This window comes from Thunnus thynnus, chromosome 23 (assembly GCF_963924715.1).
Source record: "Thunnus thynnus chromosome 23, fThuThy2.1, whole genome shotgun sequence".
NCBI classification, from domain to species: domain Eukaryota; kingdom Metazoa; phylum Chordata; class Actinopteri; order Scombriformes; family Scombridae; genus Thunnus; species Thunnus thynnus.
Window position 1 is genome coordinate 17,981,387 of NC_089539.1, and position 26,828 is coordinate 18,008,214.

General features: G+C 42.3%; 1 protein-coding gene across 1 annotated transcript; it reads right to left on the bottom strand.

Moving 5' to 3' along the window:
* Window positions 1-5: 5 nt before the first annotated feature.
* On the bottom strand, window positions 6-25,754 carry kdm7aa (lysine (K)-specific demethylase 7Aa). Its single transcript, XM_067581458.1, has 18 exons — window positions 25,624-25,754; window positions 16,959-17,044; window positions 16,302-16,419; window positions 14,110-14,270; window positions 10,729-10,870; window positions 10,008-10,194; window positions 9,374-9,536; window positions 7,746-7,833; window positions 7,531-7,637; window positions 7,057-7,148; window positions 6,755-6,841; window positions 5,941-6,192; window positions 5,654-5,781; window positions 5,024-5,178; window positions 4,816-4,910; window positions 4,424-4,638; window positions 3,683-4,071; window positions 6-2,929 (listed from the first exon to the last, which is right to left on the bottom strand). The coding sequence occupies exons 1-18, from the start codon at window positions 25,719-25,721 to the stop codon at window positions 2,841-2,843; spliced, it is 2,652 nt and encodes an 883-aa protein (XP_067437559.1). The 5' UTR covers window positions 25,722-25,754; the 3' UTR covers window positions 6-2,840.
* Between the last annotated feature and the right edge of the window lie 1,074 nt (window positions 25,755-26,828).

The following is a 26,828-nucleotide window of genomic DNA, read 5'->3' on the forward strand; positions in this document are numbered from 1 at the left end:
ACAAGTGTTATTTCATTAGTTTTATTTACACGCAATTTTTGAAATGCAGAAACAAAATGCAACGCATTAACAGTGTCACAGTTAGCCAGTGTTTGTATCTTTTTAAATCATAAGCCATTTAAATCTGGAAAAACCATTGCAAGAACCAACGCACATAACACAGATGCCAAGAGAGCTGCATATAAAAGCAAAAAAAGGGGACAGATCCTGAAGGATGAATAACTAACAGCTTATAACAAACCCTGCCTGCGGGCCAGCTTGTGTGTTTTCAATGACTTGACATGCAAAGAGATCAAAAGGTTAAAGTGTAGTGTAAGAAAAGGGGAAATCAGTCTGGCAATGTGATTAACACTTTTTTTTTTTTTTTTTAAAGTTGGTTCTTTGTGTTAGGATTATGTGAAAACACCTCATCAGGGCTGAGTAATTGATCACAGTCACTCACAGGTCATGTGCACTTCAAGTCAACCTGAGCAAAGCTTTCCAAGTCCCACACGGTTCAAAGAGTGGTCTTAAAGCTACATGGCGTAAGTTAGCCTGGGTGTCATTTAGTTGTTTAGTCAACTCATCGGGGGGTGTTAAGAAGCAGTGGGGGGGAGACAATACCAAATTCATGTTAACAGAAGTTGTAAAAAGTAGCCTTAAAAAAAAGGTACAATGACTGACTGGTAAAAGCACAACTTGAAGACCACGACCATGAAGATTTTTCTTTTCTTTTTTTGAGCGATGAAAAACAAACAAAAACCTCAGCAACTCCAAAAAGCATAAAAAGGTGAATCTTAAAAGTCTTGAGTTATAGAGCTGAGAACATACTGTCTGCATCCATGACGTGGCTGGTGGTTAATCGAAGGTTATGTCCATGGCATCGTTCCCTGAGAGTGAAGAACTGCGCACCCCGAGCGAAAAAAACGCGCATCTCACATCAGCACTGGTATTTTTTTTTTTTTTTAAAAAAAGGAAAAAAAAAAAACCTCACTCATCCCATGTTCATTTCTGAATACATCGACTACTTTGGATCGACCACAGTGGCTCAGAATACTTCGGTTGTTTTTTTTTTTGTTTGTTTTTGTTTTTGCTGCTAGATGATAAGTGGCACTAGTTGCAATTGCTCAGGTGTAGATAATGGAAGTTGACATTTTTTCTCAGTTCAAAATGCACAACCTAAACCTATTCTCTATTCGCACATAGCCCAACACCTCTAGCTACAGAGAGAAGAGGAAACCAGAACAGACGAGAATCAACACGGGATCTACTCAACTGGGTCTGGTGGGAGGGGGAAGGAAAAAAACAAAAACAAAATAAAAAGAAGTTTGTGATAGAAGGTAATAAAAGATTTTGTAGGTAAATTGCTACTCAACAGATGATGATCACATGAACTCTAAAAACATCCACATTTACAAAAAAAAGTATGTGTTAAAGATTTTTTAAAAAAAGAAGAAAAAAAAACCCTATGAAGGAAAACCCTCAGAATAGCTGAAAAGGTTTCAGGGTCAAAATATAATAAAATCATTATCTCTTTCAATTAATAAATACATCATTCAGAATTCATAAAAATAACATTAAAAAAAAAATCAACATCACAGATAAAACAAGAAATAAATTAAGCAGGATATCATGCGAGTCATTTCTCAACTTCTTTTTTTTTTTCTTTTTTTTTTTTTTTAAACTGAGTGAACGACTCGTAATTCCTATTTCAAAGTAAGAGGCAGCACTTTGACTTACTTCCCTTTGGAGAAAAATGCTCGGAAAGACAAACTCCTCTCTATTTATCAAACAACATAGTGCAGATTTGAGAGTGTTTTTTTTTTTTCTTTTTTGCACTGAATTGTGCAAGTCTGTAATGCATCTAATGGGACCTTTCTAAGTTAAAGGAAGAACGCACCAGAGTGCTGCCTCTCTCTCGCTCTTTCCTCTCTCTCCTCAAAGTCATTATTGCTGGTGTGATTGAGATATAAAGGGAGTCGGGGAGGGGAGGGGGGGGGGAGGCTGGAAGGGGACAAGCATGAGTGGAGAAAAAGTACAAACAATAAGCACCATTTTGAAATTTTCAGTTCGCCGCCGCCGCCGCCTCCTCCTCCTCCTCCTTTAGCACCTCGTGTCCCCCCCCTCCCTCGTCGTCTTCCTCCCGGGGCTTGAAGAAGAAGACCCTGCTAGGAGATCCAGACAAGATACACCTCGCTCCTCCTCCGATCCTTGTTCAGTTTGTCGCAGATAGCCGTGAAGCAAGTAAAGGGGGGGGGGGGGGCATGGGGGGGGGGGTGGTTGTGGGAGGGGTGCGTTCTAGCAAAGAGAGGAAATGTTCGTAAATACGATGCAGATGTCTTGGCATCAGAAGCGGTAGATATCTTGCCGTCTCCTCTGGAAAAGCAAGCAGTTTTTTTGTTGTTTTTTGTTTGGTAGACCTCCAGCATTCTCCTTTTGTCCATTCAAATGCCCGCAGGAGCTTCAGTCCACCTTTTTTTTTTTTTTTTTTTTTCCCTGCAGCAGAAAAACTTCACAACATGCTCGCTCTTCTCCGCTTCTTCCCCGCCGTAGCTCCCTTCTGTTTTGTTCTTTAGTGTGCTTGTAGTGAAGTCGTGAACTTGCTTTATTTTAAATCGAATCCGATACCCTGTCTCCTAAGCATGCACAGTGAGCGTGTTTTTTTTGTTTTTTTTTTAAATGTGTCAAGGTTCTTTCATTTATGGTCGTCTCCAGGCAGTGTGTTCTCTCTTTTTTTTTTTTATTTCTCCATTTATACAGCACAAAAGTGTCTGGTAACAAATACACGCGTTTTTTTTTCTTCTTCTTCTTCTTCAAGAATACACTCCAACTTCTCACTTTGCCTCCGTTGTTATGGAGTGTTACACAAAGACGCGACTGTGTCTGTTGAGTTTCAGGATCTTCCCCAGTCTCTGCTTGGCTGTGGCCATTCCTTTTTTGGGGCGCTTGCCTGAAAAAGACAAAAAAAAATAAACAAAACAAAAAGGAGAACACATGTTAATGCTTTTAATTATTAGCATTAAAAGGTGCTTGTTTGTGCCGTCTGCAGCCTGTAAATTATTTTTCCACATATTTGAACGTTGAATATTTACTGCTTTAACTTCCTGTTTGACACATTTTCTCATCTTATAAATTAAGCATTAAGTATATAAACTTCTGTATTAACGATTCCCTCCATTTCTCCTGCACGTCATATCACTTCAGTCATCCTGCTTTTCCCCGTATATAATTGCTGGCTGTTGTTTTTCTTTGCCTAATCTATTATTATATTAAAAATCCCCTCCAGACATGCTTTACGACATATAAAAATAATCCGCTTTGAATAATAATTTGTCTCCAATTTGGTTTTACTAGAAAAAAAGTCCTATTAACTTGTAAAAAATCTACTCCAGCTGCCTCATAAAAATCCAGAATCTATGCAAAGTTTTACTGCTGGAAACAAGATGTCTCTGAACATCTGAGAGGTTCATTTTCAGTGTTTGAGCTCTGATGTTTCAAGTTTTCATCCTAGAATATGATTCACTCCAAACTCATCAGTCAGAAACTTTCCCCTTGTCAGCTGATGAGAGTGAAAACTGCCTTCTAGTGTCAAACGCTGACCTGCGTCATTCTACACAGTGAAGATCAAACATTAAAGTGATGGATTTGAGTAGAAGGAGGGTTTTAACAAAGACAACAATATTCTGCTATCAGATTTCCAAACCTTTTGTAGCCTGATTGCTGATGGGTGGAGGGTTGGGGGCGTGTCTCTTGGAGGGGTGCAGCGGTGGAGACATTGAGGGGTCACAGTACTGGTAGTCTGTCTCTGGACTGGTGGCGTGGCTTCGGCTGAGAGGGCTTGGGAGCCCCTGATTGTCCCAGGCCTCGCTGCTGTTGCCCTGGCTGTCCATCGGGCTCTTCTCTCCCTGCAGGTGGCGCTGGTGCTGGTGCTGCACCTGCTCCCTCTGCTCCAGCGGCGAACACTGGCTGGGGCTGGACCACCAGAGCTCCTGGGATGAGGCTACCTTCTCCGGCTTGGAGGAGCACAGCAGACCAGCCATAGACAGCATCCCCTGAATGGCCTCTTCTGTGCTGGGTGAGGTAGGACGTTCTCTGCAGGAAGCGGACACGGATGATCATTTACTACGTCTCAGTGCACTGGATACAAATTTTAGCATTAAGGGATGGACCGTTTTCAACATTTTTGTAGAGATGCAACAAGTAGCCAATTAATCGACAGAATCAGCAACTATTTTAATAATTGATTAATCATTTTGAGTCATTTTTTAAGGAAAAATGTTAAACTTCTCTGGTTCCATCTTCTTAAATGTGAATAACTTTTTGTTTCTTTTGGGTTGCGGACATTTGGAGACTGTGATAACCATTTTTCACCATTTTCTGACATTTTATAGACCAAACAACTAATTGATTAATTGAGAAAATAATCAACAGATGTGTTTCTTACCGTTTGAGTGGTTTGTGTTTGTGCCTGAGTTTCTGGCCAGACTGGTCCAGCTCTATGGTGTGCCCTGAGCCTTTCTGCTGAGATGAGCCCCTCTCCTCCTCTTCCTCCTCCTCTTCCTCCTCCTGGGAACTTTCTGAATTTTCCGAATCCTCGTCAGAAGAGGAGGAGGAGGAGGAGGAGGAGGAGGACAACGACGATGACGATGACGCTTTACGCTGCATTGAGAAAGTACATGTTAAAGTCAGAACTGGGACGCTTCAGTGATCACAGCATGAACAGTTAAAAGCAGGTTCAATAAAGGAAGAATACAGCACATTGCCAGTCTTATTATTTATGTTGGGATCAATACATAAACAACGACAATACAACCAAAGAGAAATGTCATCGTTTACCTCTGCGGGAGAGTCACTGTCTGACTCCACGCCTGACACACTGGAGTGTCCTGAGACTTCTTCCCTGAGTTCAGTCTTCACCCTCTCGAGACCCACTAGTTAAAACACGAGGACACACCATCAGCTTGTTTCAATAAACACACTTGGCGACAGTTTCTCTGCCAGCGTGTGTGTGTGTGTGTGATAAACAGTCAGAGCGGTGACTTACTGAGGAGTGTGGGTTTCTCCACCGTGCTGTGCTGCTCTCGACTGTCCTGCGTCCTCTCCGACTTCATGTCCACACAACTCCTCGGTGGACCTTGACCGACAGGTATCCTCTCGCCCTCCGTCTTTACCGGGCTCGTGGCCGGCCGCCTCATATCTCTGCACACGTAAATACACATGATGAATTCTGTCATTTCTCCAAAACACATAGAAGATTTTAAACGACACTATTTTGGTAACGTTAGTTCTGTTTCACTGTTTTCTCTGACTTGTGTCCTGGTTTAATGGTGGTTTATTTTTTGCATAAGTGCTAATTTAATACTAATACTTATTACTATTTCTCCATATCATTTAAAAACTTGAAGTTTCTACTGTCAATTATATTGTTATCTTATTATCTAATTATCTTAGCTTGTTACTGATGTTTTGTTTGGGAATGACTTAGTTATAGTGAAGTGTTAATATACTGTATGAGCATAATTTTCTGTTTATGAACTACCTCACTTCATGTATTATTAAGCTTACCTAAAAAAACGTTTCCAAAGTTAGATTCCTAATTGTATAATAATACCTCGCTGTGAATAACCACTGAGCTTTAAATCATTAGATGCAGCGTGAGTGTGCGAGCTCTGACCTGATGATTCTGCCGTTCACCAGCATGAGCCGTAGGTGGTTGTCGTCTAAAGACTCAGCAACAGCAGCCGCCGATGCAGTTGACACTTTGTTGAACTTCCCATGAACCTTGGCACAGAACACCGGATCCTGGATGGTGCAGACCGGAGTCAGTCACATGCAAACACTAGAGAGCATCTACACAATGCTACTTTTATTGCTGCCTTGTGTTTTGTGGTCATAAAGAAAAGCAGCAGCAACCGCAATCATGTATCACAATTACATATACTTGTGCTCCTTGATGCTCACCTCCTCGAGCGGTCCCACCTCCAGCCTCCTCAGCACCTCCCTGGTGTGCTGCTCTAAGATGTCCAGGTTGGAGGGCAACTTGGGGGCCTGCCGCTGCTGCTCCCTCAACCGCCTGGCAGCCCTCCTCGCCCGCCGGGCCTGGCACAGCCTCTCCAGTGTGGAGCGAGTAGCCGGGCACCCGTTGGATCCGGATGCCGCTCCGCACCCACTTCCCTGAGATTTCACTGGCTTGTTACCACTGCCTGGTTCCTCCTGTAGAGTCAGAACACAACATGTAGTCAAGCTCAGGACTGAACGGACTCTGCAAGTTCAGAACATTTTTTGTTTTACGTTATGTTATAAATTTGCCCAGTGCTCAGGTGTCAGTGGGGCATATGGGACACGTAGTCAGTCTGTTATATTTCACTTACAGTGTCACAGGCAAACATACAAAACACTTCTTAGTAGTATGAGTAGTATAGTACCAAGTGCTTCTTAATATCAAATTAATACAAAAGTGGCATGAAGGGGGAAAAAAGTCGACTTTCTAACCTGATGTTTCCTCAAGTCTAACAAAAAGTACAGATAATTTACTGCACTGTTATAAATCACAGTTCATTTGTAGCAATAACAAACATTTCTTCTTGAATATGGCAAATATTTTTGACATTTGATGACAAAAAATGACTTCACAAAGTGCCGCAAATCATGTTGTGGATCAGTACAATTCATTATCTTTAAAACTAGCACCAATGCAGATCTGACATCAACACCTGCATGAAGGTTCAAACGTCTAACTGTCTCATATATCCTTGTCCTCCTCATCCTTCCTTACCTCCAGGTAGCGGATTTCCTTGGTCAGCTCTTTAATGAGATGGTTAGGCCTGATATGGTCTGGTACCTCACTGGTGGGCTCAGTCACCTGCAAAAGCCACAACAGACCACATTCAAGACAGGAGAACTGAAGAGAAAGAAGTCTGTTGTTTGCCACTGACAACAAATCCAGAAGATAAGACCGAACAGTGGTGACGTCCCGTACTGGAGCTCCGCTGCTGTGTAACAATAACCATCTGGACTGTAGATAGTCAGGTGCGGGTATACAGAGATGACCGTGAGAACACTGTGACCGACTCTCACCTCTCTTTTCAACCAGGTCTTCAGTGCACTGATTAAAGCCTTCACTCCCTCCACTAGGTAGGTTGGTGGAGGACAGTTGTCTTCTCGTAGCTCTGAGGTGGAACAAAGGAAAAAGAAAATTAAATAGGAATAAACTAGGTATAAAAAAATAATAATTAAAGATCAGAAACTGTCTTAAGGGGAGAAAGATCATTTTTCACTGTAGTTTAAACAGTCTGAATACAGGCACCACCTAAATATAAAGACATTTTTTTGCATCTGCAATTCACAAGCTGGTGGATTATCATCATATTATCATTTTTTATTCATTTGTTTACTCTGAGAAGATGCACACATGTTCCTATTTGACAATTACACACACATTTCCTTTATTTCCCCCCCAACAGGTCTGATTTTTTAAAATAAACATGAAATATTTATCTTATGTGTGACACTGTAATCACCTGTAATTTGCCACTATTAAACTAAACCCACCTTTTAAGGTTTCCAGGAGGTTCTTGGCCACATACCAACAGATGGCCTCAAAGTACGGAAACTTAAAGAGGTCCGGGGTTTTCAGACGACGCTCCATTTCATAACACCTGGAGACCGACACGTGATAAACAAAACAATTAGAAACAACAAAGCTGTTTACAGATGAAAATGCGCACATAATCGCCCGTAATTCTGCTATTATCTGAGCTGTTTACCTGAGCTGCATGCCAATATTGAGGTTGTGAAGGAAGTTCCCTCCGAACGCCATGCAATCCTGAGAGGTGAGAACAGCATGGATCCAGCCTGTAGGGGGCGCCAGAGCACAAACGTTTAACACAACTTATCAGCTGGACTAACTTGCAAAAATAAAAACACCAAGAGTAGGACAACCGAAGTCACACTTATGAAATATGTTGCAGCTTAGAGTTGTCTGCATGAATATATAGAGAAATATCTCATCCATATGGTCAACTACGGACATTTATACCAAACAGACCCACATGCCCGCACAAAAACACAAACAAAATCCTCCCACAGTCAAGATTTTGTAACAGATAAAAGCTGACTACGATGAAGTGTCCCCCCCTCAGATAAACAGTGTTCTTTATACAACACAAAGTGAGAGAAAGCAGAGTCTGGGGGGGGGTTGGTGTAAGACTGATAGACAGGCCTGATAATACACTGGTTGACTGACCCACTGTGCTCTCTGACCCCCACTTAATTCCCACCTCTCCACACCCTCTCTGCCAAAAAAAGCTTTCTTTTACACCGCTGCTGAGAAAGCATGGCTGGAAGACCGATTGAGGACATCCAGCAGTTGACGGGCTGAACTGAGCTTTGTCTTGTCTGGGTGCAGCGGCGGACGGAGCAAAGGGACTCTGTCAGCTTAAAAAGTCCATTGAGAAACTTAATGGATGGGTCACCGTATGACCAGAGACATTAGCGTCAACTCGGTGAATGAAAGTCATAGTGTGTTAGTGACATGAATGACAAACATCTTTTAACTTTAACTTCTAATTGACGACAACAGCGCTGCTAGTTAAAGAGATACAAGATGGCAAAATCACATGTAGGGAAGCTGTGATCTACAGCGTCAATGTTACTTTCATCATATTACATAAGACCTCTGTTTCTTTTCATTTTTCCATTGTAATTATGATCACTAAGAACTGTTTGGGTTGTTGCTCAGGAGGAAATTCCCTCTCTGTTATTTCCTTTGGCAATGATAGAGGACTTTCAAGAAGTCTGTATTTTCCTGGCAGGAGCCATGGGAAGCGAGATTTTTTGTTGTTGTTGTTGTTTTAACTATGTATGCATGTGTGTGCATATGCTGTGTACAGATGGCAGCGGTTCAGGGATTTCAGGCTTCCAGACAACAGGTCAGCAGAGTTGCTGCAATACAGTTAGCGAGGCACCAACTATTTCTATCATAAACAGCTGTAAAATGAAATGTTCTTAGAAACCACACTGCGAATAACCGTCCAAGAGTCTGAAAAGTCTTTTGGCGATAAAGATTAACAGTAGAGCCGCGACTATTAGTCGATTAATCGATTGACAGAAAATTAATTGCCAACTATTTTGATAATTGATTTATCTTTTAAATGATATTTCAAGTAAAAACGCCAAACATTTGATGGTTCTGGCTTCTCAGATGTGAGCATTTGTTGTTTTTCTTGCTCTTATATTATAGTAAATTGAGTATTTTTGAGTTTTTCTAATATTTGTAGACAAAATGATCAGTCGATTAATTGACAAAATAATTAATTGATAATAAAATAATTGTTAGTTGCAGCCCTGATGAGCGGAGTCACATTAAAACACAGTCATAAAGGTAAATACAGACCTGTAGGGATGAGCAGGGTGGTTCCTTGGGGCACAACACACTTGTAACACTTGTCCACTTTGTCCCCAAAGAACGATTCACTCTGATTGGGCGAGGAGCTCCATGCCTCGTATAGTGCAAGGTTGGCGGGAGTGGGCTTGATCAAGTAGAAGATCTTCTCACCCTGCAAAAGCAGATGGAGATAGGTTTGAGAAAACGCCTGTGAAAGACTTTCATGTTTGAACGCGGCAGCTGCGGTGACGCCGCTGTTATAGAAACCCACAAACATCCACCCTCCCCTACTTCCAGTTTGAAATGAACGTCAGCTACAGTTTATACAAGAGAGAGAGGTGAGATCATCACTATAAGCTGCACAGCAGTGCTGCCCCTGGAGCTGCAGGATGAATTGATGTGATGTGAGAAGTGGGGTGACCTTTCAGCGAGGGGCTAGCCGCTCAGCCGTGACTGCCTGCCCTAAATACTTCAGTGTATACAAACACACTAAAAATCACTGAGCTTGACGAATGTGAGGGCAGCCTGGTCTTAGATTAAACAACAAACAAACAAGTTCATTTGGCCTGGAACATGTCATTGTCGGTTTTGCTGAGAGTAGTGATGCAGCTCTTCTCACACACACACACAAACACACACTTACCCAGAGAACATGGTACCAGACGGAGGTGCCTCCGAAGTCTATGTGGAAATCTGTGTAGCTGTCCTTGACTCCCATAAGGCAGTACTTCTGGACAAAGGGTTTGGGGAAGAAGGAGTCGTCCGGCCAGTAGTTCTCTACCCAGGACATCTTCTGAGCCACGTCAGGAACCTGCACCAACTCAGACATCCTTCGAGTAGCAAAAAGAGAAACGTTTAGAGTTTAATACAGTTATTAATACTGATAGCAGTGTTGTCTTATGTTTTAAAGCCAGAAGCTCTCAGATTCAAATCCAGTCATGTGCTCTGTCCAAGTTTGAGCAAGATACTAAAAAACTAATTCCAAACTGAGATCTATAAACATGGCAGCTAAAAAAAACTAAAAAATAAATTCAAATGATCTTGTATTTGCTCTTTAGTCGTATGGTGATCTCAAATGAAGAAAAGGGAAACTTGAAGAAGCTGAAAATGCAACTAAACTTGGACTTAAACTCAAGCAACTTTGCTTAATTTCTAAATATTTCATTGTCCACAATCATTCTTGCTCCCAGCAATTCACAAGGGAAACTAATACAGCTCAAACAAAATTAGACTCTACAAAGAAATGGCCAAATAAATCTGCTCACTTTGCTGCATTTTCCACAGAGACAATTGATTTATATGAGCTTTTTTTTTTTTTAAGGAATAACTAAATGTTGTCCTGTGGCCATTAAAGGGAAGCTTACTTGGTATCAGAGAACTCCAGGCTGATGAGGTTGAGGACTTTGGGTCGATGGGGCTTGGTGAAATACTTGATAAACTCGCTGAGCTTCATCTTGCTGTCCGCCTGCCGCGCCACATCTATCACGTCGATGACTTTATCACCGCCTGCGTTGGAGATAAGCGGTGAGAGATTAGAGAAACATCATGTTGTTTAGTTTAACATCATATGGAGATGTTCTGTAGTCACTGAATGAGAGATATCTTCAACTTTTTAATTGGCTGCTGAGTGGGCGTAGGGGATCACCGGGGTCAGCGGCCTGCTGGCATCTCTATGTGCTTTTAGAGATCAAGCCCTGAGGGAAACTGGCACCGATATGGCAGTGTGGGGAGGGGGGCAAGCGAGACAATCTGTCAATCTGTCCAGACCACCGGTCCCACAGGAGGGGAGGAGGGGGGGGGCGAGTGGGTGGAGGTGAGAGGGCTGCAGCGTTTAATGCCTATGCGTGCGTGGGAGATGTAGAGCGAAATATGTGTATAGATGCAAGAGAGAGAGAGTGCAAGGGGCTGCATGTGGTGTGTTTACGCCTATAAGACAGAAAACAGATGCTAAAAAAGGAGGAGAAAGAAGAAGTTGAAAGCAGAGACCGTAGCACACAGCTAACAGTTGGGACGCTACAAATCACACTCGGGTGACACGTGGGTCCGGAAGCAGGACCGGGGTGCAGTGTGTGTAGCCAGACAGCTGGTTGTTGTATTTTCCCCACACCCCCTCCCACACACCTTTTTTATTACCCCTTTGCGTGTTCTCAGCCTCTATCACACACACACACACACACAAACATGCACTCACATGCACTTGCACTAACAGACACCTCTGAAGGCCCAGCTGGCCAGCGTCTGATGACAGAGAACAGCTGGAGTAAAGGCGGTCAGTCACACGGTGAAAGACAAAGCTGCCTGGAAAGCACACAACGCCGAGCTGAAACACCAGCCTCGCAAACGCAACATCAAAAACCCACAGCTCTACTGAACCAGCCTCGAGAGGCACTCCAGCTACTTGAAGTCCCGCCGCAATCTCCATGATATATTACAACACCCGGCTATGTTAAAGAGGGTCGTTAATTAAGCTAATTGTTGCGGATATATCTTTGTCGACATGCATGTTCTCACGCTGCATTAATATAAATCAGTGAAAGAAAATGTTTCCCTCAATAATCATCAAAGTGGGCCAAGTGATGTCATAGCCCCCCATCTGTGACCTCAGCACTCCATACGTTACCTCGTGATTCCTGCGCAAACCTTAGACGTTATTCTTTATGCATTATTCAGCAGCGGGTTGCATCCTCAAGAGGTATTCTCCAGATCTAACGGTTTCGCAACGAGCAAACGTTTTATCATCCCCAGGTAGATCTGTGAGGGGGGCGAGCCAGTAGCCAAAATGGTTAAGGCGCATACCGCGTAACCACGACCTCCCCAGTTCCATTGCTGCTGGGACTTATCTAATAAAAAGGAAAGAAAATGCCAAAAAAAAAAAAAAAAACCCTAACATAAGACAGCTGTGCTATTGTGAAAGAACCTTTGAAGATATGACCTGCTGCTGTAAAGCAGGGCTGCAACTGCCAATTATTTTCTCAATTGATCATTTAGTCTGTGAAATAAATAAAAGATGAAAAACACAGGTATTCAGAATTTCTCAGAGGCCACGGTAATGTCAATTTACAGTCATATATGACAAAGAAAAGCAGCAAATCTTGACATTTGAAAAGCTGGAACCATCAAACATTGGGCTTTTTTTTGCTGAAATAATGACTGAAACAATTATATTTGATTATGAACATTTTCTAATTAATCAGTATAATGACCTAATGAATCGATTCATTGACTAATTGTAGCAGCTCCACTGTAAAGCAGGTGATAAAATAACTAGTTTGTTTTGAGTTTTGCCTCTAAGGGTTACGTAAGGAACTCTATGTGACACAATCACGCACACACATGCTCACTGGATGACTCAATCTTCAGATGTTGCTGTTTCACAACTAAATTACAAGTCAGCAATTTATTGTACACAGAGATCTTACGAAAAGATAAAGATTATGGCACTATATATAGCTTTTTATCTTTTTTTTGCAGTAAGACTTGGATTTCCCCCTTTGAGAGAAGTGGCTGAAGTGTTACCAAGATGATTTCTCTAAGTGTGCAAAGTAATTGTAGCCTCTAGCATGCTAGCTAGAGGCTACTATGCTACGACTTAACTACTGTTTAGTAAAGAGGCTTTATTGTCCTGTGAAAACATCAACTATTCATTAGCTTTTCAGCTTTGTAACAGTACATTTTTCAGATTATCAGTGAGGTCACAGATGCAGAAAATTATATCATCTTTAAAATCCAACAGTGTATCAGGTTTCTTATATTTTTACATACACGCGCTCGCTGGATGACTCAATCTTCAGACGTTGTTGCTTCAGAATTAAATTGCGAGTCAGCGATTCATTGTGCACAGAGATCTTATGAAAAGGTGAAGAGTACGGCGCTATGTATAGCTTCTTTTCTTTTTTTTTTTTGCAGTAAGACTTGGATATCCTCCTTCAGGATCAATCTATCAATCCAAGTCAAGTGATGTACGAGAGAGCGTTTCTCACACTGCATATACATGGGATATAACACTAAAGCAAGGTGTTTCTACATCATATCAAGATGTATTTATGAAACTTCCATCATAAAAACTTCCACTGCCTATTCATCGACACTCTTGATCCCGCTGGGTCTAATAATTCATCGCACGCCATGTTTGCTGCGCAGCTGCTTGGATGCTAGTTAAGACACAGAGGACATCAGCGTTCACTCCTCTTATCTCATTGTCTTCCAACTGTAAGAAACGTAACCCGAAGCCGAGTCCCAGCTCACAACACCTGTGCCTTGGCTTAATGCTCAATAGGGCATGGGAGAGAAAGAAAGTGAGAGAGGCGGTCTGTAATCTGAACTTAATGATAAAAACACCAGTGGGCTCGGTAATGGGCTTGTAATAGGAGCTGGGATGTGGCAGGCTGTTTCAATAAGGAAGCGTAGTGGTCATGGAGAGGGCAGTGAAAGCTTAGCCGTCACTCATTTAGGACTCATTCAGCCATCGCCTGATGCCTGATAAGTGGGTTAAAACCCTATGAACCTGGAAACCTGTTCATATTGACACACAGATGGCGCCTGCTCAGCGACGGCCACTTAGCTGGCTGGTGTTGGGTGGTTTCATTAGCTTTTAAGCAGTCTGATGCATTCCAAACACAGAGGCTGCATCCCTCCCAGAGGATAAACACTAATGTGTTACTGTAAATCTGATACAGCTTATTTCAACTTTTTTAAATTTTTTTTTTGATGCAGCATGAAGCCTGTTTATTAAGAAGTGTCCTTACCCACATACTGCTCCACATCTTTGACGTAGAAACTAGGGTCGGGTAGTTTGAGTCCCAGGCCCTCCATCTCAGTGACGGCTATGGGGTAGTTGAAGCCGTGCCTCTCCAGATACCTGGGCGTCACCAGCTCACCCTTCATCCGCATCAAAATCTCTTCGCCACTGAAACAAAATCATAACAGGTTCAGTTTATGAATGTATCCTCAGACCCCTTACATGTTTCACAAAAAGTTTTTTAAAGGGTCAAGACACCCCAATCTCAGTCACCCCTGGCGGTGTCTAACTATGCATTTGCTCAGGTGACATTTCTGCCGCCACCCCAATACTTTTTAGCTAGAAAGTCCTATTTGTTTTATGCTCACAGCACTGAAAACATTTACATCCTAGTAAGCCAATTTCTTGAACTTCATATAAAAGAGGAGAGTAGGGGGATAGTAAAACCTGATTTCCCCAGCTGGATTTCTCATGAAGAAAGCTGATTTCTTGGCCACATGTACACGCATCTAGATATCGAATCTGCTTTTTATATATACACGTATGTGCACGACACAACTTTGACCACAGATTGTGAAAGTATCAGAGCGGCTTGACGAAAGAAGAGATCATTACATGTAGGGATGCGTTCTTGTATTTAAAATAATATCCAAAGTCCAGCTATAACTAAAACTAACACAAAGTATCTTCTACAAGTCTAAACAGGTCGGTTTTCACCACTGATCAGTTTGTCTGTCCTCTAACTGCGTTGTCAATCTGCTCCAACACCAAAAAACAAAAGTCAGGAAGCAGCATCTCTAAATGACTAACAGTCAAAATATGCTAGTTAGGCTTCCAGTATAAGGTTGGCGGTGTGGGATAAACCTGATTACTGACCTGCCGCGTGTAAACACGGATTTACAGTAATCAGGTCGCTACAGAGCCTGTGAACACATTCTCCAATTACCTGCATAACCCAGTTTCTCTGAGTGTCTGAGTTACTCTTGATAATCTACAGACCTCACTGAACTATTTTGATTGGAGACACTTTCTTTTACAGAAATTGTTTTTCTATTATTAAATGTAGTAGTTCTATTAATAGTAAGAGTTACATCAGGGTGGGGGTAGAAAACATAGAGGCAGATATCAAAAGTAAAACCAAAACCATCTGCATGGCTAGACACCACAAGATGCAAGTGAGAAAATAAATCGATATTTTTGTAATTTAGGTTAATCAAACCTTTCAGTGGCTGAAGCCTTTATGAGTGTTACCAAGATGATTTCTACAAGTGTGTAAAGTAATTGTAGCCTCTAGCATGCTAGCTAGAGGCTACTAAGCTATGACTAAACTTCTGTTTGTTAAAGAGGCTTTATTATGCTGTGAAAACATCAACTATTCATTAGCTAAGAAAAACAGCCTTGTTTTCAGCTTAGTGACGGTACATTTTCCAGATAATCAGCACATTTAGTAAGTAACCAGGTTGCTCAGAGAAACCAGGTTATGTGCGTAATTGGGGAACATGTTTACGTGCACTGTGGTAACCTGGTTACTGTAAATCTGTGTATACATGCAGCAGATCAGTAACAAGATTTCTCTCCTACCGCCAACCTTTTTTTTTTAGAAGCGTGGCTGACTGATCTTAACTATTAGTGATAGATGACGCTGCTTCCTGACTTCTTTTTTTGGGGCTGTGTGTCTGAGCAGCCGGACAGAGCGGCGGTAGAAACAGACTTATTTAGAATTCTACAGGCTACTTTGTTTTAGTTTCACTTTTAATTGAACTTCGGATGTATTTGGATTATTTTTAATACGAGGACGTGTCGCTCAGTGTGACGACCTCTCCTTTCATCCAGCTGCTCCGCGCTGTGCTTTCCTCTGCTATCTATTGTTTTGCACATGTGTACTCGTAAAAAGCTCTAGCATAATCTACCTGAGGAGACTTCTCCAATCCTCTACCCCGATTACAGAAACCAGGTTCCTCCTTTACATGACAGTTAAGAAATCAGCTCAATTCTGGAGAAAGACGGTTACTTGAGTGCACATAAACACACTGGATGTGATGGGTTTTGTAACAGATTATTTAGGAAGTAGAAGAATTTTCTCAACCAACACAGGAACTATTACTTGAAAAATTTTAAAACCACTAAATTTGGAGACGCATGGTATTCACTACACACGGGGTTGACAAGTGAGGTATTTGTTGGGTACTTGATATCTACCTGGCGAAGGTCCTGCTCTGGAGCTCCTTGATAAACACTGAGGTGCCAGCTTGCACTGGTTTCGTTCCGTCGTCTGGCTCTGTGTAGTCATGTCTGTGCCAGTTGTTGCGCTTTTTCACTGAAACAAACAGAGACATTCGAGTTTCACGGGGTTGTTTTGGCTCTAATTTCATCATGTCAGTGCCCTCTTGAAGCTTGTTCTCCCAACAAAGTGGTAAATTATGCACATCACCACCACTTTTCATGAGGACAATAATTTACTACTCAACCCCTGTGCTAAGAGATGGAGATGGGAGGGGGTTCTCGTCCAATCAAAGTGGAGGGCTTACAACACCATTCAATTAGCCTGTTAATGTCTGCCCTCTGGGCTCTCGGAGGTTAACCCTTTCCCCTCCCCCCCTACAAAAAAAAAAATCAGACTTGAGTATACTGCTGAGTGGCCTTTTTCCCCTGGGACCAGTCCAACACACAGAGACAGGGGTGGGACGGGAAATGGCAGGAGGGTTAGATATGTAAATGTAACACAGAGAATCAGTGGACAGTGTTTGATGAATGAGATACATGTTAGGACTGAGGGTGCGACAGACACACACATGCAGAGAGAAAGAAAATGCAAAAGAAATGTATGTAACACTAATGAGAAAGAGCATTACTCACTCAGGGAGGGTCCATGTACGGCATCACAGTTGGGACAGTGGTAAACATCGATATCCGTAGCATGATGCTCTTCTACCTGCACACAGCTGAAGACGGAGAGGAAACGAGTTAGAGCAGGGTCACACACGCTCGAGTATGTTCGAGCGAGATGCGAACCACATCTGAGACATCTTCAAAAGACATTTCCCTGTCGCCGTTTTTGTTTTCGTGAAATGAGATTTCAGTTGAAATTCCATTCGAAGAACTTTTGTACCTGCTCGAGGAATCGGATTAAATATTTTTGATGATGTAAGAGCACGCTGAAATAGATAAATCACACCTAATGTCAAAAATGGAGTGTTTTACAACAGGAGATGTCAGGGATTACAAGTTTGAGATTGAGAAACAGCAGACTACAGTGTAGGTCTGGAAAATGACCTTTGCTCTGATCTATTTTTTTTTCCCAACAAATGTTCTACAGCTGCACTATTTGACACAGGAGAGGAAGATCTGAGCCGCACTTCATGGCCTTTGCACACCGATAATGTAAGGATACAAGCCCATTTTTGCAGAAGGCAAAACCTGCAATTTTCAAATAGCGTTTGTTGCAGTCTTGCGTTTTTTTCCCATGGATCTCCAACACTGTCAGCGTCACTCATACTGCTACCCCCGACTGTCCTGCAACAGCCAAACCACAGGCACCAACACACATGCATTCCACTGTTGCATACCAGAGACCCATACCAGAGCAGCATGGGATGAACTGCAAACCAGTTGCCATTCAGCCCTAATAGACATCAATGGCTATTTAGAGTTAGAAAACTGCAATCTGTTTGTTTGTGTGACTCAAGCATGTGCACACGTCATTTTAATGGTCTGGACAGAGTGGCGGAGAGGTCACACACACAAAGAACCCTCTGTGCTTTAAAAGGTCGCCATTATGTGTGTCATTTTAAAGTGATTTTTGAGGCATGAACACAATGATTATATTTAAAAGGATGGATATCGTTAGGATTTTATCGATACTAATACTTTTACCGATACGCGTCATCAGTCCGGCTCTTTATTGATGTTCTTATTGGAAACATAATCACAAAAACTTCAATATGTAGTTTGGAAAATTTGATTTGAAGTCAATGAAGAGCAACATTTAGTGCATCCAGCTTGATCAGTTAACAACTTTACTACTCTGAGGGTAGGTTTATGCTCAACGCAGTGTCCTCGGCGTGAGGACGCGTGCACCGAGAGTGACGTCATTGCGTCGTTCACGTCGAGCGCGAAGGCTCCGCGAGTTGTCATGGTGGTTGGTCGTGCAACTTTGAGTTTTTGTAACTAGACATGTGCTGCTGCTGATTCTGGTGGAGCTGGGATGGCTGTCCCAGTTCAACAAACATCAAGAGACGGACAATGTTTGCTGGTTTGTCAGTGTTTACCACTGTTGACAGTCAGCCTTCTTTCCTTTACTTCCGCTCTCTATTGAAGTTTATTTTGTGTGTCTTTATAGCACATGTGTTCTCTTTTACCGATTGTCACAAAGTGACCACGCAACAAAACAGGAAAATAATAAATTTGTAACAACCCTTTCCATCTGCAGAACAAAGTAAACAAAGACCGGAAATCGTAACAAAGAACACTCGTCGACTTCTTGCTTATCCACAGAATATTTTGTTTGTACGCCCCCTGGCGTTTCAGAGAATACTGCAACAAACAATTCGCATGGTCATAGTTCGTGCACCGTCTGCAGAGGCCCACGCCACCATGTCTCACAAGAGTATAAACAAAGCTTGACTTCTCACATGACACAGGCCCATATAAATCTCCCTCTGCTTGTTTTTAATGCTGCTAATTTAGAAACATTACACTAAGCACCATTAACACTGATGGTGGACTGCTCGACTTTGTAATGACAGTAATTACACCACGCAGTCCAAAACAAAAACTGCCAGTGAACAGACTTGAAACTTGCCATTATCGAACCTCTTCCTTTAAGCCCGAGCGATCGGTTTCAAGTTGGCGCCTAGCAATAGCATAATGACATGGTATAAAAGATGGATTTGTTGCTGACATAACCTCAGTTTTTACAGGGGGGGAAGCCTGCAGGAGGAATGGAGCTGACCGCAGCCTGCTATCAGCTTTGATCTACAAGGAATTGCAGGAAACTGTAAAGGAAATAAAGCCAAGGGCCATTAACTCATCAGGAAGTGGTGAGCTTGTGTGAATGCTGGCCCCAATAACCCTGGTGCACTAACAGGATATCAACAGTAGCTCCTGCTCCCCAGTTGACTACATACAGCAAACATTTACATTGTTGAAAAGATCATTTGCAATGCAGATAAGCATATATGACTGTAAAGTTTTCTACTAAGTTGGGTGAAAGAGCCAAAACATGCATGTAGTTGCCACAATCATCCTTAAAGACTTACTAAACAAAAATATTAACAGCTGATGGAATATTTGTTTTGCCATCACGTGGATCTATTTCTGTCAGCTCACCTTTCTTGCAAGTTACTTTTCGCCTACAACATCCATAAAAAAAAATAGGAAATGGCAAACAAAAAAGCTTCAAGATGTACTCCTGCCCCTGCACGTGAGCAAGCGGATGACTAACAATAACACTGTACAGTACTTGGCTGTAGTATTAGGCCTAGCTCATGTATCAGGAATTTTGGTTCAAACATGTGGCTGTTCGCTGGGGGAAAGCATGAGTCACGGCTTTTTCTGCCGCCGGGGTTCGTAGAAATGTGTGAGAGCACTGTGTGCTCAGCCGAGGTGACCTTGTTGTCCTCATCTCACTTGGTACGTTCATTTATGTAATGCCACGGTGGGAAACCAGGGCACTATGCCACATATGCTGGCCTGACTCAGCTTATGCGTCACCTGCAATGATTACTTGCTAACAAGACACCCGCGTTTGTGGAACTGTGTGGACTTGAGATAAAGAAAGCAAGGGGAGGAGGAGGAGGAGGGGGGGGGAATCAGCTGAAAGGGAAAGAGAGCCAAGTATTTCCTGCCATGCTCGGGCTTGCATCATCGCAGAGCTGGTGAATATGCAAATAGCTTTTAAACCAAATCTCGTTTGCAGGGAAAGTAATCAGTGCGAGTTTGGAGATTGGAGAAAACTACACTGATGTCATCTCACTATGAAATATGATAGCGTTATCATGTGTTGAGGGACAGTAACAAAGTGTTATTGTCAGAGAAAGTGACAGAACACAGTCGATATGTCCCACAAAGATAGTTCTTTCAGACCGGAGTGTTATTCCTAGAGGCTGTGACAGCACTGCAGCAGATTACCAAGCAAAACATCCCTTCCTGAATGAGAGGAGATGTGTGTACTTGGCTAAACCCCTGCCATCAACAGCCCCTCTCCCTCCACTTCCTCTCATCAAGGGCCTCCTTCCTGTGTGACTGAGAGGGCTTATTCATTAGTCCATGCACTGTGAGGGGTTCATTGTCCTCAATGATCAGTGCAGAAACACAAAGGCTGGAGGCGGGCTTTGCCATTATTTTAAGCTCTAAATAACCGCTCTGCATGGGGAGGTGACACGCCTACATTAGGGAACTGGCAGATCCCTAATGGATGGGTGGTAGAGACAGAGATAGAGAGGAGATGGGGGCAGTTAAACACACCTGGCTATCTTTATCTATCCCAGAGGAGCACCTGACTCATCCGGCCCTTTTCCTAATGCACTCAGCCAATGCTTACATAAACACTGCTGGGCTTGGACAGCAGTTAGAGCCACTGAGCGCTGACAGATGGATAAAGATCTGTCATTTTGGCCATACTGCTTAAATCATCTCAGGTAGCTATCCATAAAAGCGACATAACATCCCTGCAGTGGTTAGAGCTTGAAGGAAACCACGGGCCTCTCTGTAGTCAGCTGGTAAACAACAAAAGAGGATCACTTTGTTGTTTATGGGGCGTCAGGGAGCCCCGGGGAGTTTTAACAACTTAATTGTTTTTGGTGCAGGTTGAGCTGCCTCTGGGCTTCTAGCACTGGGGCTCTGCTTTCACACATGTCTTCAACATGGTTGTCTTAAGGCCCCCAGCGCCCCTGTAAAACCTACAAAGTCATCAGTCTTGTGACTGTTTGCTGCTGAAATACATCAGCCAACAAACTCAGTCTGAACTCACTTAAAGAGCGAGTGTCTTGTGGATGTAACCCTCTCGCTACGCTTGTCAATAAGCGTTTTATTATATATGATGATTCACAAAGAGCTTGTTGTTCTGAGCAAAAGATCACTGAAGGGTTAAATGTTTTCATTAGCTTCTTATGGCAGCAATACTGAGCTGTCCATTTTTTGTTTTCAGGCTGGGAAATCTGAAGCTATTCCCAAATTGAATTAAACAATATTAATGTAGTAGTGATTCTAAAGTAAAATTTGAATTATATGGCAGAACTGATATATCTATCTGACTGGTAATCAATACATGAGGCTGTTGACCCCTAATCAACATTGATCAAGCTAGAATCTGGATCTGTGGCCACCTGCCCCATGGTCCTGCTCGACACCCACTGCAACTTTTATTAGTATTATTAGTCATATTTTTATTATTGTTGTTATTGTTATTATTGTTGTTGCTGTGCATCACTATGTCTTTTTCTTTCTCTCTCCCCCTCCTTCTTCCTCTCTCAACCCAACCGGTCAAGGCAGATGGCCGCCCACCCAGAGGCCAGTTTTGCTTGAGGTTTCTTCCTGTTCAAGGGGAGTTTTTCCTTGCCGCTGTTGCCAAATGCTTGCTCATGGGGGGGAATGATGGGTCTCTATAAATTAACAGTCTAGACCTGCTCTTTATGAAAAGTGCCCTGAAATAACCTCTGTTGCGATTTGACGCTCTATAAATAAAATTGACTTGACTGACTAAAAGTAATGCCGTTTCCCTGCCCCCATGACACTTGCTAATGAATGTAAATATTGCTTTTAAACAGGAGCTATGCAGTCGCTCTTTATTTTGGTGAATAACTTATAAGACATCTAAACAGATGACTTGAAACGTCTTCTGCCTGGCCAATACTAGTTTAAAAAAAAAAAAAAAGAAAGAAGGATCCTTCCACTTATTCATCCATCCACTTAGCGTAAACACTAAAAAGGCACTCGGTGGAGGCCATCCATCTCTCTTTAGTGTGCTCACACACTGTGCGACATTGACAGATCGTGCATTGAACTTGGCTCACCGGAGCTCCCATCAATCATTCCCTCTGTCCCATCAAGCCCGCTGGTCTATCATCACCCCCACCCCGTCCATACCCAAAATCAGACAGCGAGCCAACCAGAGTGCCTGACACCTACACCAGCAGGGCAACCTCTGTGATCTAACGTGACCCGCTGAGGATTTCCAACACGCTAACATCCACCGTGTTAACATAAACTGGCTCCATGTAAACACTGGAAACAATCCCTTTACATTATGTGTGTCTTGTAATTAGGTGAGGCTCATTCAGACAATGAATGCAGCATTCAGACGGAGCACAGCTCCCTCGTTTATCTGAATGAGACGCACTGCCATTCGGAGGGCTCTGGAAAAAAAAACGCAGGGTCGTCCAGCAAAAAAAAAAAAAAAGTCGAACTTGTGCTCAGCTTTTGCCAAAACACAAGGCTACATCATCCAGCAAGGCGGTGCATTAGCCGTTCAAATGCATACGAGTGCACACCCTTCATAGGATACTTTGCAATGCAATTGTCAGGTTTACATATAAAATTACTGCCGTCTAGAGTGGTAAAATCCTCCCTGTATTATTATAAACCCATCTGAAGTGTTCTGGTGTCTATTAAGTCTTCAAACTCATGGATCTGTTACTCAAACTGGACTTCCTGAACCATTTTCCATTGTCTCACCAGTACCTGAAACTAAATGCCCTCATCGACACAGCCTTTCACATTCAGAATAGAGTCGAAAGTAGGATTTTTAAGTTAACGGCAGGCAGTGGTACCAAGTCTAAAGTTTGGGACATCCACAAAAGGGTCACAAGACACATTTCAGGGGTCATGACATCATTAAAAGGAAAGTCAAGAATCCAAAACATATTTCTTCTACATAAAATTACTTCAAATGTTTACAGACTTTTCAAATCATTCAGTTTTAGATTGTGAAATCTTGGGCAATTTCACCCTTTCAGGCCTCTGAAAATCATTCAAATATGAGAAGTGAAAGAAGAAGAATTACGTAATTTGATGAACTTCTCAAAATTTAGATATATAGTAAATGGGTCACACATACTCATCGCTTTGCTTTAAGAGGACAAAAGCCAAAAAAGTTGGGAGCCACTGCTTCCAAATAGCTCACAGCAACACTTTTTCACCAAAACTTAGTTAACTAGAAACTGACGCAGTTTCAGACAAATCTAATAATAGTTTCCGATTGCCACCGTTACACCTCACATGCTACTACATTTTCATAAACCACCAACAACCAAATCTCTTCCCGTATGTGGGTCCCTGATAAAGCCAGGAAATATAACGGTATAATGCTGGTATTGTGATATTAAGACAAAATTGGTGGGGAACTGTGTGTCAAGACAAGGATCTATAATGACAACACTCGAGAGCACCTCATCTAGACAAATACACCCTCTTTACCTCCCTGATCACTAGTCTGACACAGATAAACCACACAGTGTTCTGTGTACCATGCCCAATTCATCACCCCATCAAAGTCTCTAAAGGCTGTATTGTGTACAGAGATGCTGAGAGATACAGGTGATGGAAAACAGGACACTCTCCAGGAACTGAGGCAGCCAGACAAAGTCCCCCTACACAAACAGCAGCTCAGCTAGCGTGCTGACAAACAGGCACAGGGACGTTTGAGCTCCTCTCCTTTCTACTCCATCAGCGGGCCATCGTCCACAGCCAGAGAATATCCCTTTCCTTCTGGCCAGCCTCGTGGGAAAGAGGCTGAAAATGTGGCTGTTTTTTGGAGCTGTGGTGTGTATGTGTGTATCTGCTTGTTAGTCATCAATGGGGGAAGCTCCAACATTTGTTCCTTTTCTTGCTGGCACATGACACACAGCCAGTCTTTTTTGGCTCCGATAAGCCACAAATTCTGGCGGCCAAGTTTTTTGGCAGCACGCTTAATGTGGTTACGCAATGGCTTCCGTCATTTCAACACGAGCAAAAACAGATTATTGTATTCATAAACAGTTGCCGTGGAGACGCGCCCACACAGGCGATTTCAAAGGACCAAGGAGCTGAGCATGTGTAAGTTTTGTCTAAGCCGGTGTATGGACTCCGGTCCACATTGATAAAAAGTGACAGTTACATGAAGTCAGGTCTTACCGGTTGCCTGTTTCAGCCGCACATCAATTTCACAACACGGAAAATCTTTTTTTCTTCCTTTTCTCGGGGGGTCAGAGCACAAAGTGAGCAACAAAACGTCAGCTGGCATCAGCAGATCCGGGGTCATCACCCAACTATAAGCACAGTTTGTACAATGAACAAGGCCACCCCGTCACCCTAAATCAGTAAAGAATGGTTGTGACCCCAAAGTGCAGGGTGTTCCTCGCAAGTATTGGGTGTGAACTGAAGAATGTATGACTAAAATCTGACATCTAGGCTTCACATGCACAGATACACAATAGAGTTGTATTACACAATAAAAAAATTCCCACACCAACCCACACAGCTCATGAATCATAAAAATTATCAATAAACACACCTTGTAGTCAGTAACAAGGATACAACATTAGAAAATAGGATTAAAAAAATCAACCATAATCAGTCCAGGGACATATTATGCCTATTTGGTGCCTTTAAATAGTCCCCCTATTCACCACTAGGGGTCCCCTGCCATGTGCCTCTTCTGCTTGAAAGGGGGATTTAAATTTCTCAAGCTGTCAATCAAAAGCCCCGACCATAACAAGCTCCTTGTTCTCTACCGTTTGCTTTCCAATCAAGTAAACCACTAAAAACACACCAAAATACAAACAGCTCAAATCACACACACACAGCTTGAAATTTATATATGTTGTAAATATGATATTAATAACCCGGGTATAACAATAAACTACTGATTGTGTCCGAACAATTGGAAGTTGTTAATGAAGTGTAGGGTACATAAATAAGTTTAAAGTACAACGAAACCGTTGGCTGTGCTTTCCATTACCTTGAATAACCTGACTTTGCTGAGCTGGATTGCGAGCTTGGACTCAAACAAACGCGGGTAGTACCGCGACTGCTTTAACTGGTTCTTAATCCGTTAAATCACAGTTAAAAAAACAACAACATGAAACTTATCTTTAAAGTGTCTTTAAAGGAACTGGTTAACGTACGAGCATATATAGATCACGATGACCCGGCCAAGCTTTTGATCACTCAGGCTGACTGACACCGCTCGGCAATCCTGGATAGATCCGCATATTAGAAGATAAAAACTATTTGTCGTTAGGCTTTATTTGAGTCAATAAGGTAGTTTGTGAACTCGGTTACAAAGGGTAGACACATGTCGTATGTTTTAAAGCCACTGGCCGAACGGTGAAGTAAATTTCAGGCTGTTTCAGGGGACGAAACCCCACTTTCTTTCGTAAAGTCGCGTCAATAGACGGTTTAAAACCCCCGTCGCCCACCGCTAGCTCGTTAGCAGGCTAAGCTACCAGTCCACCGCTAAGAGAACCGTCGCCTTTCTTTAACAAATCCAGTGTTTGTCGCTCCAAACGGGCTTCACCTCTAAAGGACACCGTAACCAACATACCTGCCGTGGAACCAGTCTTTACAGATGTCGCACTCGATCATAAACCGGCTCACATCGTAGGGCTGCCGGCAGACACAGTACAGCGGGGCCGCCGCCATCTTCCTACTGTCCCCAAACAACGCAGGAATGAAGCGGGGCGGAGATTTAACCCCCAGTCCGGAAACACCCGAGAGGGAGCCGAAGGCGAGCCGAGTCGAGGCAACCCCACCTCTGACGTCAATTTCCGATTTCCATCTGGTTTTGTAGACGCACCAACAATAGACACAAACTTTTTTCCAATAATGGAATGACATAAGCATATTGTTTGTGGTATTTTGTCGTTACAGTATTACAGTCAGAAACTTGAATTCAGGAAAATATGATGATTGTGAGACCGAAATGAAGGAAAGTGTTGAGCCTCAATATTAGGCGACTATTTCAGTTGATTTAATATTTATATTTGCATTTTTAAATGAATTTCAGCGGATATATTAATTTGACTAATTAAAGATCCCGTCTAGTCATATAATGATACTGTGCTTGGAACAATAATATGTGTCTGATATGTTTTTTCCACAAAAAAAGTATAATAAGTACCAAGTTAAAATACTTAATATGACATCTTCTTCTTCTTCCTCATTAAAAAAATCAAGAATCTATGAATATGCAAATATATATGTCACAAATCATGCTGGTAGGCCCATCCCTTGAAATCTTATTTTCAATGAGCACAGAGAAACTTTCCACCTTCAGTAGCTGAATATGAAAACAAAGTCTGCACATTCATCGTTCTGCACAAACATCCAACTGTAAGAAGAAGAAGAAAAACATATTTTTGAGTGTAGGAGGACTTTCTTAATACAACATTACAAATTCTAGATACTTAACAATTTTTTTAATATAAACAATGTGTAAAAAGTGTTTTATCTAACCGAAACTTGCATAAAGTATCTAATTCCAGATGTGCAGCCTCAGCACTGACTTATCAGTAGCCTATAAACAAAGGCGATATGATTTAAAAAGAAAAAAAGCATAAATGTGTCACATAATCCAAAGCTTCTCCCTTGGGAGAATATTTGCACAGTTGCAGAGTTTATCTTAGCGCTTTCACACCTCTCCCTTGCAGAGCGCTTCAGTGATTATTCTCAACCTATAAGCAGAGGAGCATCAAAATCAAAACACAATATCCTCCCCTGGTATGTCTCCATGGAGCGTGTCTGACATGC

What these genes read in the sequence shown, in the direction of transcription:
- kdm7aa (XM_067581458.1), bottom strand. Translation starts at nt 25,721, where the DNA reads ATGGCGGCGGCCCCGCTGTACTGTGTCTGCCGGCAGCCCTACGATGTG. An exon ending in CGTACATGGACCCTCCCTGA is followed by an intron (nt 16,420 to 16,958) that starts GTGAGTAATGCT and finishes TGTTTGTTTCAG; the next exon opens with TGAAAAAGCGCAACAACTGG. An exon ending in AGGAAATCCGCTACCTGGAG is followed by an intron (nt 6,193 to 6,754) that starts GTAAGGAAGGAT and finishes CTGACTCTACAG; the next exon opens with GAGGAACCAGGCAGTGGTAA.